Here is a 15,203-nt window from a genome sequence, read left to right on the forward strand (position 1 = left end):
TTGGCAAACACTTAAATTACTGTAACATTAAAGCAAGAATGAGAAGTACAATTACCACACATTTAGAAATTAACAAAATGGCAATATTATGTATCATACAACAGAAAGACAAAAAAATCTACAACCAGAGGCGGATTCATAAGAGGAAAGACCTGATATGTTTTTAGTTGTTATAATTTCTAGTAATTTTCTAATGTTTAAGATCAAACTCTGGTCATTTGAAGATGTCCTGATTATGGCACAAAAAATACCATTTAAAGGAAATCATCTGCATATCTTAGTATCTATTCTTATTATCTTTTTTCATATTTGTTTTACTTGATTTTTTTTTCCTTCTTCTCTGATTGTCATTTTTTTTGGGAGGGGGAGCATCATATTTGATCACCTGGCATATCTAAGATCCCTTTAAATTGAACAGTTCATGTGAATATAGCCTTGAATTTTGACCCTCAGTCTTACACAAGACATTTCATATTTACTCCTGGTTCCACACAGTTAATGTTGTAGTAAGAAGCACTCATATCTTCTATCCATCATAGAGACGTGTATGAATTGTAAGAATACCAGTCCTCCCCACAATAGGAGAGGAATGATGAAAGGGGAATAGAGCTTGCAACTCAGTGTGAAGCCTAAAGTTTTTCTAGTCCATTACAGGTTTATCATTGAGTTTAGTAAATACATATTCAAGCATACACATATACATGAATATATACACTTACAAAGAGGATATAAAAGCTATCCTTCAGGGATTCATTCTGAATAAAAATATATACATTATTGAAATCTTAGGTTATGTTTCAATGTCAATAGTTGGGATAAAAAATAAATTTTTAAATAAAAGATGCTTTACCTAAAAAAGAATTTTTAAAAATTTCTGAGCTTCTTGTGTCTAAAAATGTCATAAGTAATGCCAAAAATACCAAGTGTCCATATGATTTATATATTGTCTCTTAGACTTGCATTAAAATAAAGTTTGTTTATTCCATGTCTGAGTTTTTAGCTCAAATGAGTTCCAAATATTTCACCTACCATTATTACTTCTCCTTTTACTTTACTAATAAACGTCCATTAATTGATGGTAGCACATTTCCTTGATTCAGATTTTTAATAGTAAAACTGTTTCCTGTAAAGAAATAATGGAAAGTTTCTGTAGTCAACTATGGTATCATAGAAGTTCTCATTCTGTAAAAGTTATATATAGAGATAAAAACAATCTGTATGATCTATATAAGTCATGTGGTATGTAATATTAATGTCATTCTTCTCCATTGTAGACGAGGGTCCAATGTATCTCTAACACTGGACATGAGTAGCTTGGGGAATGTTGAACCCTTTGTGGCTATACCAACACCACGGGATAAAGTAGCCATGGAATATCTACAGTCAGCCAGCCGAATTCTGACAAGGTCACAGCTGAGGGACATCGTGGCAAGTTCACACTTACTCCAAAGTGAATTTATGGTGAGCCCGCTGTCTATTATTCACTGGCAACTTAGAACTTCATTGGAAAATACCACTGCCCTGCCTTCAGGTCACTTACAAAAAGCAAATGGTTAATGCAGTGATGTTAGACCCAGCCTCCATCTTATCAGCTACTGGAAAGAAGTGAAATTAGAATGTGATGGCTAATTCAAAACAGGGTACATAATAGTTGGCCAGACAAAGTGACAAAAAGAATTCAGGCAGAAAAGAGGATTTCCAGGAGGAAGGACTAGTTTATTGTTTCATTTTAAGCCAACAGGATAGCTCACCTGGGAGGCTGTCTGCTTTCCCATGTGTTAGAGACCCAGGTTTGAGCCTGACCTCTACTGCACAGAAGGAAGTGAACATACTGTTATCTATCAATCTGAATTTAAAAAAAAATCAGTCTCAGATGGTGAAGCCCTAACAATGACAATCAGTCAATTAATAATTCTGTTTTGTTGAAGTATTGGGATTTTGTAGAAAGGAATAAAAGTTGAGCCTCAGGTATATATACTAAACACACACACACAAACAAAAAAATTCTAAGTCTTAAACAAAGACTTTATTTTATGCTTTGAAAAAGATCATTCTATCTGTAAAGTAGGTATCATTAGAAAGGGTATATTTGGGAAAATCTAGCAATAATCCTATAGAAGTTTAATAGTAATCTAATGTAAGATAATAGCAGTGCAAATAGAGGGAGTATAGGAAATTACAAGAAGGGAGGGTTAGGTCAGAAATTCAAGAAAATGGAAGGAGTTGGGGATGATACCCTGCTTTCATTTATTAGCTGGATTCTTTATTGAAATAAAGAGCGATTTAACTAAGTGAGGAGCATGGGAAATAAATCCAAGAAGGGGCTGAAAATACTGTGACCTACCAGAGTTGGTGGTGAGAGCATGTTGCATAAAACACATTTCTATCAAAAGCCATATAGATCAGGCCTTCAGAAATCTAATCTTTGACCAGGGGAGACATCCCTTTTCTTTAGATCACCTTGCATTTTCTGTTAGTTGTGCATCTTAAACCATATCTATTGAGCATAATAAATTGATCATTCTGGATTCAGTTCACATATTTGTGCTTGTGCTTTGTACTATGTGAGCTTAACCCAGTGTACCACTATTCAGCCCCCTGATTCACATATAGTGTAACAACCCATATGGTGAAAGATCCAGTAATGATTCAGATCTACTCTTAGGCTTATCAATTATTAGTAAGTGTCCAGAGTAAAATACAAACATACAATTTTTCTTAATCTGGACTTTGTATTGAATCATTTGTCATCCTCTTATCTGTGGAGAAAATGAAACCTAAAGAGATGAAAGAAGCAGTCAACTATCATGTGGCTAGTCAATACTAAGTCTAAGGACACACCCAGTATTCTTTTCTAAAATTACAGATAGTAGTTATTTGTTCTGTGAGAAGAGTCCTAATCTAGTCAACTTCCTGGAATAGAATGATGAGGCCAACCAGGAGTACTAAGAAGACAGATGGTGTTGAAAGATGATAAATTGTCAACCTGTGTCAGAAAACATCAAAAAGGGTGGAATCAAGATATTACCTATTTTATTGACTTTATTTAGAAATTGCTAGCCACGAATATGTGTTTTCTACCGGGCATTCATAGCTTTTTTTTTTTTACGCTGGTTCTTTGGACATGAGACATTGCAATATTGGAACAGAGAAAAATGATAAGAAACAGCTAAAATAAAGCAACTGTTAAAAAAATAAATAAGTGACTTCTCTCTGTAAACCAAGTCCCAAATTTATGAAATAAACTGGTTCCTTTTAATTTGTGATTGGTTGAAAACTGAAACTATTTTAATTAATTCAGAGAAAATTTCTTTAATTTCAATGAGTAGACCATTGAGTTCTATTGACTATTGCAGAAAATTTAATAACATAAATACTATTTTATGTAATCTATAGATAGTGATTTTTTTCATGTTAGCTTTACCTAGGCATTCATTTGCAGAATTTTACCTAATAGTATCACTATTAGTATCACCCTCTAAGTATTTGGCCCTTTTCAAAAAAGTTGATTTACTCTCTATCCTAGTTAGATACAGGTGCTAACCTTTTGGAGATAATGCATTTCCATAAATGCATTTCAGCTCAACTTATTCTCTGTCCAATGACTTGAAACACAAAACAAATTCTGGCTGAATACAGATGCTCATTATATCTTATTGAATTGAAGAAAATAGCATTTGGATACCCTTTACAAAAAAATATTGCATTTACAGCTACAAAGAAGTACTATTATAAAGCATTCCCTACTGCAAAAGAGCATTTCATCATCTTTTGAATCAAGAACCAAAAAATAAGTTCTTCTTATTTACTATTTGGTAAAAGAGAATTTAAGTACCCCAAGAAAGGGATAGCAGATATTCAAAGGGAATTCATCATAATGAAATTTTTAGTATTGGAATAATATAAAGATTTGAAGGAGTTGTAATACATTGTTTCAAAATTTCAACTTCTTGTTTGTATATATTTATTTCCAGAATTAAGTCAGAACCTAACTCTTAAAAAAACCTAAGCAAAGTTTTATATGTTGGTTTTATAACTACATGTAAAGTAAAACTTCCTAACATAGAGAGGTGTTTCTTAGAGTCAGCTTGTCAGGATGCAGCTGATATGTTTATAAAAGGAAGGGTGTTGGTCAACCAGAGGTGGTAATCTGTTGTTTTATAAGTGACTTTGAAGTCCCAGTAGCACTCTGAATCAGATGGCCCCCTGCAAAGATTTTCTTTGTGGCAGAACTAGATACACTCATTTGATATAATTTATTTTTGCAGGAAATACCAATGAACTTTGTGGATCCTAAAGAAATTGACATTCCACGACATGGAACTAAAAACCGCTATAAAACCATTTTGCCAAGTAGGTTTCTTATTTTAAATTATTTGCATTATAAAGTATAACCCTTTCCCCCATTTACCCTTATTTCACTGTTTTCCATCCACACAACATCCATGTTCATTCAAAATTCGGAGTTTCAAATACACATCAATATTAACGATCAATAAGATGATCTGAGTGTAGCAACTTTATCTTACATGATTCACAATGATGGGCTCACAATTCCAGTAGACACAGGTGTTAAAAGTTTATTGTGCTTCAAATGATGATCAATTCATGTTTATCAGAGGTATTAAATAATTCAACTGGGGATGGTACCATCAAAAATTGGTATTAAAACAACTATATCTCCACATGCAAAAGAAGAAAGGAAAGGGGAAGGAGGAGGAGCAGAAGAGGAAAAGGAAGGGGAAAAAAGAAGGAGGAAGAAGAGAGAAAAAGAAGTCGTGGTAGTAGAGAAGAAGAAGAGGAAGAAAAAGAAGAGAAGGAGGTAGAAAAAGGAAGAGGAGAAGTAGTTGGATACTTGGATCTTGCTTCACATCAAATTAAAAATGAATAAAAAATGGACCAGAGACCTAAATGTGAGAACTAGAACTCTTTATGACACCTTTACTTTTTTTCTTTATTGCTGGTTTTTGTTTTGTTTGTTTGTTTTATTTTGATTTTTACTAGAGCACTGCTCAGCTCTAGCTTATGGTGGTGCCAGATATTGAGCCTAGAGTCTCAGGCATGAAAGTCTTCTGAAATACCATAATGCTATCTACCCGACACCTTATACGATACTTTTTACAAGAAGTGTAAGCCTTTATTACCTTAAACTTGTCAATGATTTCTTAGGTAAGACGCCAAAGTACAAGTAGCAAAAGAAAAATGACAGGTAAGGTAAAGTTCATTAAAATTAAAAGCTGTGTCCTTCAGTGGACACCATGAAGGAAAGACGACAACTCAAAATGGGAGAAAACATTTATAAATTATACACCTAATAAGGGACCCATCAAAAATGATATAAAGAGCCTATACAACTCAGTAATTAAAATATAACTCATTTTAAAAATGGGCAAAGGACTTGGAAATCCACTTGTCCATAGAAGATGCACAGATGGTCAGTTGAAAATATTCTCAACATCACAGGGAGATCAAAGACACACTGAGATGCCACTTTTTTTTTTTCTTTTTCCCTGAGATGCCATTTTTACTAACCTGATTACAACCAAAAAAAGACTATAACAAAGACTCGTTTCTGTGTTCTTCACCAAGGACACAGAAGAATTAGACCCTTCTTACATAACTGGTAGGGTTGTACAATGGTACAGTTACTTAGGAACTGATGAATGTACCCATAAAATCAAGAATATCCACACAATGGAATATTACTCACAATAAAATAAATGAAGTGCTAATGCATACTACCATACAGTCTAGCCTGCAAACATTGTGGTAAGTGAAAGAAACCATCACAAAAGACCTCATTATTGCATGCTTCCATTTATATGAAGTGTCTAGACAGGTAAATATATATAGACAGAAACTATTAATACATTAGTGGTATTACTAATTACTATTACTCTTACTATTAAGTGTTATCAGAGAATCCAGCTTAAGCTCAGGCAATCAACATGTAACTGAAGTCAAGCATGGTGGTTCCTATATTGGGGTTAAGGGAGTGGGGGAGAGTGTGCAGGATTTATTTAGAACTGGCCAAAGCAGGAACAGAACAAAATCTCACAAACCCATTGTCCTGGGACAAGCAAAGGCAGGGCATTTCATTGGAGCAGGAAATGAAGAGGAGGAGCTTCCTGGAGGAAGAAAGGGAAATTCACATGATCCCTAGCAATCAGATTTGACATCAGCTGCAGATGGGACTGAGCTGTGAGCAGTTAATGAAAGTTAGCTAATAAAGGCCAAATGATTTTAGTTATACCTGGCTATAAAGAAAGGATATTAGAATTTTGGGAAGTCGGCTACAGGAGGCATGGGAAATACTGCTATATGGCATGTAGTTTATTTGGAGGATAAAGAAAATGTTATAAAATTATTGTGGTGATGGCTGCACAACTCTTTAAATCCAATTAAAACCTCTGTGTTTATGGTAGGCTGAGGATCTAAATCCCTTTGATGGAACAGGAGGTTAGTTTATGGGACAGTGAGATATACTGACACCTAACTTGGGGAAAATGTAGACATGTTCTCTCATGATAACAATTATGTAAGCCAACATTCCTTCAATAAAGAAACACTGAGTGATCGCACACTGCAGACTGATGAATTGTATGGTATGAGAACTAATTCCCAATAATGTTGCTACCGTGGTGCATTGTAATCATAAAAGTTCTGTGAAAATTCAAAGCATTCTTTCTAAATTGATTTATTTATTACTGGGCTCGAGGGTCTTCGCTTCTGACAAAAGCCCAGGTGATTCTTATGCAAATGATACCAACACCTCACTTTGAGAAATGCAGCAGTAGACTATGTTAAAATTAAAGTTAGTCAAGCTGAGTAGTGTAGATACTACCATGTGCAAAGAAGGTTCAAGCCCCCAACCCCCACCTGCAGGGGGGAAGCTTCACAAATGGTAAAGCAGTACTGCAGTTGGCTCTGTTTTTCTTCCTATCTCCACTTCCCCCTTTCTGTCTGTCTCTGTACAAATAAATAAATAAATAAATAAATAAATGTATTTTTTAAGAAAGCTAAACTTAGTTCCAAGAAGCTTAATAATATTAAGCAATGACCTGGATGCCAGGAACTAGAAAGGAATAAAGAACACTCTGTAAGGGAGAGGATGTCATTAATTAAAGACCCGTAAATGAGAAATTATGTTCAATATAATTTAATAATATAACAATAAAAAAACAAAACTAGAGCAGTTGCCCAAGTGATGCAGAAATATAAATAGGACTGAGTAACACAACTTTAAATGGCAAAAATTCTTTAGAGGGGAAGCAATATTTTCAATCACTATACAAACAGATATAATTGGAGTTTGGACAAAAACACTCAGATAATAACTCAGATATCTCAGATAATAACTCTGGAAAGCTGGAGCAATCCATAAAGTATTTTAAAAACTAACAGCACTAAAATAGTATTCATATTTCAGTACATTAATTCCCTCATAAGACATTAAATTCTCCATACTGATGGTAGCTGTAACTGTTACTAGTAATGGTGTCTTTGGACTTCCCTTTATTCTTGGAGTTGGAAACATACTATTAAAATCCACTAAAATAGTAGCCAGGGAGGTGGCTCAATGGGTAAAGTATCAGACTCTCATGCCTAAAGTTCCTAGTTTGATCCTCAGCACTACATGTGCCAGAGAATATAAAGTTCACTAAAATAGATTTTAGTCATGATTAAATGTATTTAATCATATGTATATATAAATATAATGAAAATATAAATATATTTTATATGATTAAATATCTATACCCAACAATATAGACATTGTTGAATGACTTGTCAACTACAGCTGACTGAGAGTGATGTGGGTTAGAACTGGTGTTCTCTCTCCCGACAATGATTTTTTTTAATTTAACATTTACCAAATGTAAAGCATTAGGATATATATACCCATTGCAAGTATTATATTTACCCATTGACTCTTAGAAGGATTGGGAAATTTGTGGGATTATTTAAAAGTTCAACCTTTTCTATTTCCTGCCCAGATGATATCAGACAACTGCTTCACAGTCCTGTGTCAGCTTTTCCATTCCCAGAACTGGGTGGGTCATTTGAACCAGGGCACCTGTGTGGACAACTGATGTTGCATATGATGGATTTTCTATTGAAAATGTCTGTGGCTTGAATACCCCACCCACCCTCTGTTGCACCAAATATAATTCAGTAAATATAGCTTGGAAACGTCACTCCATTGGTTGATAAAAATAAGAAAAGACTAGGATGGATAAACAAAGCTGTTATTTTTTTAAAAAATATATTTATTTCTTTATTTACTGAATAGAGACAGCCAGAAATAGAAGGGGGTCAGTAGAGAGGGAGAGGATCAGAGAGACACCTTCAACACAGCTTCACCACTTGCAAAGCTTTCCCCCTGCAGGTGGGACCAGGGCCTTGAACCTGGGTTCATGAGCATTGTAAAGTGCACTCAGCCAAGTGCACCACCACCCAGCCCCACAAAGCTGTTTGGGGACAGTAATCTAAAATAAGTTGAAGCATAGTGTAAAACAAAAATTAGCATAAATGATTAAGGTTGCAAGTAGCATGGTTTTTTAAAAATATTTTAACCAATAATTAATTATTAAATTTAAAAGCTTGCCAACTTGTACACACTAGTAAGGTTATGTAAGTTTGTGGATGTTTTGCAGCAGAAATATGTGTGGCCAAGAACCCATTATGTAATAATTGTTTCTCTAAGAACAGTGCCAACTTGATTCAGAACAATAAATGGTAGATTAAATAAATGGTACTAAGGTCAAATTCAAAATTATTTTGCAATGTAAACATAATAGAAATAAAACATTTCTGTGTCCTAAATCACAAAAGTGTAGGGGGAGTCGGGCGGTAGCGTAGCGGGTTAAGCACACATGGCGTGAAGCGCAAGGACTGGCATAAGGATCCCGGTTCAAGCCCCTGTCTTCCCACCTACAGGGGAGTTGCTTCATAGGCGGTGAAGCAGGTCTGCAGGTGTCTTTCTCTCCCCCCGCTCTGTCTCCCCCTCCTCTCTCCATTTCTCTCTGTGCTATCCAACAACAATGACATCAATAATAACTACAACAATAAAAAAAAAAAACAAGGGGGGGTCGGGCGGTGGGGCAGTGGGTTAAGCGCACGTGGCGCAAAGCGCAGGGACCAGCATCCCGGTTTGAGCCCCGGCTCCCCACCTGCAGGGGAGTCGCTTCACAGGCGGTGAAGCAGGTCTGCAGGTGTCTATCTTTCTCCCCCCCTCTTTCTCTGTCTTCCCCTCCTCTCTCCATTTCTCTCTGTCCTATCCAACAACAAAGCAACGTCAACAATGGCAATAATAACGGCAACGAGGCTGCAACAACTAGGGCAACAAAAAGGGGGAAAAATGGCCTCCAGGAGCGGTGGATTCATGGTGCAGGCACGGAGCCCAGCAATAACCCTGGAGGAAAAAAAAAAAAAAAAACAAGGACAACAAAAGGGAATAAAAAAAGAAAAGTGTAGGGGAAATGCTTATATATCAATATAAGATCATTTGCACAACAGTGGATCATAGTGAAAAATGCTATGCATATATATTTCTTCCATGCAGCCAATGAATATATTTAAACAAACGTTGAACTACTTAGATAAGATTAAGAAGTCCTATTTGCGTTTACAAATTTAGTGTCTTGCCATGTTCTTAAGTTATGTTTACAAATTTAATATTTTAAGTGTTTGGAACATAATCCATATGCCAAAAACTATCATTAATTCAGCCAACAGGTTGTGAGGCTAAAACCAAGAAGGAGGAAGGGGAATCTACAATGTCAAACCATTGTTTTTAACTTTTTCTAATAGAAATTAGTTCTAACATTACTATCCGGAGCCATATACTAAATAGAGATAACAAGCAACACAGACATCAAATATAGCCTTTATTCCCAAGGATCTTACTACAAACCATCAAAGAAAGGCAGGCATAAATTTCAGTGTATTTTTAGTCAAGATAGTACCTACAAGAACAAAATTCAGGGAATACAAAGAATACACAACTCTACCTGTGAAGGATAGAAAGGACTTCAGAAAAAAAAATGTACTTCTTGAACTATGTCTCCCTTAAAGCAGAAGACTTTACCAGGAGGAGAAGCCAGGGGAATAATAGGAGCAAAGGCAGATTCTGCAAGAATTGTGGGGTGTTTGGGACAGTGCCATATGCTATGTGATTAGAGCATTTGGTACAAGTAAAAAAGTGATTATTGGTGTGGCTATGGGGAAAACGGAGACCTGCTGGTGGTTAAGTAAAGAACTTGGATTTAATCCTATAGATTTGCACTGTCCACTAGAGTAGCCAATAATAACAAGAGGAGATTTGTAACAGATCAAATGTTTATTGTAGGACAGGGACGAAGATATGGGTATAGTGGCCAGCTAGGGCTGTCCAGGATAATCTAATTCCTGTACATCTTCTGATGACAATGCTAGGGGCCAAAAGGCTTTAGACTAAGAGGAATTCCTTTTGTTCTGTTTGCATATTTAGCCTCTATGGATTTTTTTTTTTAACCAGAGCAGTGTTCAGCCCTGTCTTACGTGGTGGAGGGTATTGAACCTGGGACCTCAGAACCTCAAGCTTGAGAGTCTTTTTGCGTAACTATTATGCTATCTCCCCTACCCTATCCTTTATGGTCTTGATGCTGATTGGAATTGTAAACTCTGATACTTGGGGCCAGGCAGTGGTGCACCTGATTAAGCACACACATTTCAGTGTGCGAGGACTCAGGTTCAAGTACCTGGGTCCCACCTGTGGGGGAAAAGCTTCACGAATGGTGAAGCAGGGCTACAGGTGCCTCTCCCTGTTTCTTTTCTATTTTTTTGTAATTTTGTAAAAATATTTATTTATTCCCTTTTGTTGCCCTTGGCTTATGGTTGTAGTTATTATTGTTTTGTTATTGATGTCATTGTTGTTGCATAGGACAAAGAGAAATGGAGAGAGGAGGGGAAGACAGAGAGAGGGAGAGAAAGATAGACACCTGCAGACCCGCTTCACCGCCTGTGAAGCGACTCCCCTGCAGGTGGGGAGCTGGGGCTTGAACCACAATCCTTTCATAGGTCCTTGAGCTTTGTGCTACCTGCGCTGAATCCGCTGTGCTACCGTCCAACTCCCCTCTCCCTGTTTCTTTTGCTTTCTATATCCCCTTCCCTTCTCAATTTCTCTCTGTCTCAACTAAATAAATATTAAAATAAAAATAGATGTGACTTCTGAATATGCACAAAACCTCAGTAAGCAGAACACATATGCTCTATTTCATATATATCCACTATGATTATTTCTGGGACTTGATGCCTGCTCCCTGAGGCTGAGGCTGAGGCTGTTTTTTCCCTTCTTTTTTTGGATAGAGACAGAGAAATTGAGAGGCAAGGGGAAGATATGGAAAGGAAAAGAGAGACTCCTGCAGCCCTGCTTTACCTATCATGAATTTTCCTTGAAGTTAGATATAAGAGGGGTTGAACTCAGGTCCTTGCACACAGTATTGTGCACACCACCTGGTCCTCTGATATTTGTTCTATTTCAGACTTCCCTGGATAGTATGGATACTTGAAAATGTCATACCTTCCTGTCCTCCAAAAAAAATTGATACTATTTTTTTTTTATTTTTATTTGATAGAGATAGCCAGAAATTGAGAGGAAGGGGGAGACAGGGAGAGAGACAGAGAGACACCTGCAGCACTGCTGGTGGGGACTAGAGGCTTGAACCTGGGTCCTTGTGCATTGTAATATGTGCACTCAACCAAGTGCACCACCACCCAGCTCTCCCCCTCCTTTTTTAAATTTCTTGTCTGATATTGTTAAATACAACCAAAAGTAGCAATTGAGTTAGAATTCAATTTCTCTCTCAAATAATAGGCTAGGAGTAGAGCTTTACCTTGCTTCACATCAAATATGTTCTCTCTGGTTATGTCATCATCCCCAGAATGTCACTTTCTACAATCCCAGAGGCTGATCACTACAACCATCATCATCTTGGGCGTACATAGGCAAGACTTGTGTCGGCATCAAGGGTGAAGATGAGTCCCAGTATTTCTCAATAAGCACATGAGTCAGAAGACAGACACACTTTCACACCCCTGGCAAACATTAACACTTGTTAAGCAATTAATATCAAAGTTAGCAGGCGTATTATATAGAAGTTACTGGTGTTCTCTGCAACTATAGAAAAATTAAATCTGTTGAACACATTCTTTCTTGTTTTCTTCATTAGATCCTCTCAGCAGAGTGTGTTTACGACCCAAAAATGTAACTGATTCTCTGAGCACCTACATTAATGCTAATTATGTTAGGGTAAGTAAATAAATATGCATTCTTTCTGATAAGTGAGCGTGCCCACTTATAATTGCATTTGAAATTTGCTAGGGTTTTGTTTCTCCTCAAAGTACACGAATTTTTATGTAACTTGGGTACTAGCAGGTTGTTTTGTTCACTTAGTTACATTTACATTGGTAGTGGGTCCATTACAATGAGTCCTCCTCTCCTGTAAGTTTGCAGCTACCATGCTTTCTATGGGCTGCTCTGGTGATGACTTAGTAGTATGAGTCAAGATACCATAAGGTAGGTGTGACTTGCTGGGCAAACAGCTGCATGAATTTTGGTGCTAGAATCAATAAAGCTGCAAAGGTCTGTTGGTTTTGGATGGACAGAGTAATTGGTCTGAAAATCTTCTCGTAAACTAAAATTTTGTTGCCATGCAAAGTCAATATGTATTTGTTTCCTTAATCTAGGGCTACAGTGGCAAAGAGAAAGAGTTCATCGCCACACAGGGCCCCATGATCAACACCGTAAATGATTTCTGGCAGATGGTTTGGCAGGAAGACAGTCCTGTGATTGTTATGATCACAAAACTCAAAGAAAAAAATGAGGTATGGACTTCACTTAAGTACCCAACGTTATACTTTTTCCATTGCCTTAGGGGAGATATAAAAGAAAATTGTCACACTTATAGTAACAACTTTGTTCTATATGGAAACTGAGATGTTTAAAGACTAGGTCACTTTATGTTTGTGAAAGAAAACACGGAAATTGCTATTCTCCCACTAATAGTGTTTTTTTTCCTTCAGATGAATCAATATATTTGCCATATAGGTAACATTTGTACTCACATAAGTCAGTCACGAAGTGAGACACTGTGAATAAATCCCATGTAATTCTTGAGCACCTACTACATGGCAAGAACCATTTCAGTTATGTGCAATATAGTAGAAAGTATATCATACAAAGATTCCTGCCTTTGGTAGTGGGGACTTTCTTGTGTGAAAAACAAAAGCACAATAGATATAGTAAATTCATGAAATGTGGCACATTAGAAAGAATAAACGCTATAGATAAATGGTAAAAACAGGCTGCGGTGTTTGAGTGTGCAGAGCAGGAAGGAGGGGGCAGAGAAGAGTAGGAGCAATACAAACGGGTGTGGGATGAACCTCTACAAATGTGAGATTTGCTTTTTGTTTTTTACCAGAAGACTACTCAGCTCTTGCTTATGGTGGTATGGGGCATAGAACCTGGGACTTTTTTTTTTTTTTAATTTACTTTTTATTTAAGAAAGGATACATTTAACAAAACCATAGGATAGGAGGGATACAACTCCACACAATTCCCACCACCCAATCTCCATATCCCATCCCCTCCCCTGATAGCTTTCCCATTCTCTATCCCTCTGGGAGCATGGACCCAGGGTCATTGTGTGTTGCAGAAGGTGGAAGGTCTGGCTTCTGTAATTGCTTCCCCACTGAACATGGACATTGACTGGTCGGTCCATACTCCCAGTCTGCCTCTCTCTTTCCCTAGTAGGGTGGGTCTCTGGAGAATCAGAGCTCCAGGACACATTGATGGGGTCTTCAGTACAAGGAAGCCTGGCCAGCATCCTGTTGGCATCTAGAACCTAGTGGCTGAAAAGAGAGTTAACATACAAAGCCAAACAAATTGTTGAGCAATCATGGACCCAAAGCTTGGAATAGTGGAGAGGAAGTGTTGGGGGGGTACTCACTGCAAACTCTAGTGTACTACTGCTTTCAGGTATATATTTTGCACTAGTTTATGGATACGTGTGAACATATGCTTTCTCTCACAGAACCTGGTCTATATCTAGGTTTTGGAAATTTGTTATAAAGTGAACCACCTGGGATGGAATTAGAGAATATTATGAAAGGGAAGGTCTCACCTGAGTAATGAAGCTGAAGGGTTGTCATTCCACACCTGAAGTCTCTGGACACAGTCTGAGCTGAAGCATGTTGACGTGGCAATCATTGCGTTGATTAGGTTGCAATCAGCAGATGCAATATTATTTGATATGAATTGGGAGAGGCATGCAGGAAAGTGGGCCCTATCCTAAGGTTCCAGGACTGGGGAAATATAGTCTCTATAGTGGAAATGTGAGGTTCCTTCTGTCTTAGGGTTCAAAAAGACAATGGATAGTTATTGTTATCATCACATTATTTGGTAATTGGGTTAACTTTGAAAAATCCCTTTGTTAGGGTTTGCTGTATAATACCCAGCATCTTGTATATAGCGATGCCACCAGTTGCTTCTGTTCTCCCTGGTCTAGGCTTTTGAGAGAGTCCACATATCAAAGACTCAGCCTATATATTAAAAAGACTCAGTCTGTGTTTTAAAAACTTCGAGACATACAATTAATTTTCCCCCTCTCATATTAATTAACTAGTGATTTATAAGACTATGCTTTAATAGGAGTGTACATAAACACCATTCCCACCACCAGAAGACTGTGTCCCATCCCACCCACCCACCTCCACCCCCCAACTCCCACTGGCCCTGGAAGCCGCATGTCTACCCCTCACCATAGGGTTTTTACTTTGGTGCCCTAACCTGGGACTTTAGAGCCATAGTCATGAAAGTCTTTTTTGCATAATAATTATGTCATCTCCCCCACTCACACCATAAGATTTGAGGGAAGTTACAAAAACCAAGCAAATTTGTCAAGGTGTTCACAATGAAAACTATCTAAAAAGAAGGACCAAATTCAGTTTTTCACGGATAGTTTTTATTTCCCTAAGGATATAATTTACAGAATAGTCTGTATGTGTATGTTTAAGATTTATTTATTTATTTATTTATTTGAAAGTTCAAGAGAAAGAGAACCAGAGCATCACTATGGCACTTTCAATGCCAAAGGTCAAGCTCAGGGCCTCGTGCTTTTATATCCAAAGTTTTGGCTACTGCACCACATCCCAGGCTGCATATA

General features: G+C 37.2%; 1 protein-coding gene across 3 annotated transcripts in view; it reads left to right on the forward strand.

Moving 5' to 3' along the window:
- The window catches only part of PTPRR (protein tyrosine phosphatase receptor type R), a 302,321-nt gene that overhangs the window by 242,386 nt on the left and 44,732 nt on the right, over positions 1–15,203 (forward strand). For all 3 annotated transcript variants that reach the window (XM_007530107.2, XM_007530111.3, XM_060194938.1), the window contains 4 exons: positions 1,275–1,461; positions 4,269–4,353; positions 12,210–12,289; positions 12,727–12,864. In XM_007530107.2, the coding sequence (XP_007530169.1) occupies positions 1,275–1,461; positions 4,269–4,353; positions 12,210–12,289; positions 12,727–12,864 (490 nt within the window). The remainder of the gene's footprint in view (positions 1–1,274; positions 1,462–4,268; positions 4,354–12,209; positions 12,290–12,726; positions 12,865–15,203) is intronic.

This window comes from Erinaceus europaeus, chromosome 7 (genome assembly GCF_950295315.1).
Source record: "Erinaceus europaeus chromosome 7, mEriEur2.1, whole genome shotgun sequence".
NCBI classification, from domain to species: Eukaryota; Metazoa; Chordata; class Mammalia; order Eulipotyphla; family Erinaceidae; genus Erinaceus; species Erinaceus europaeus.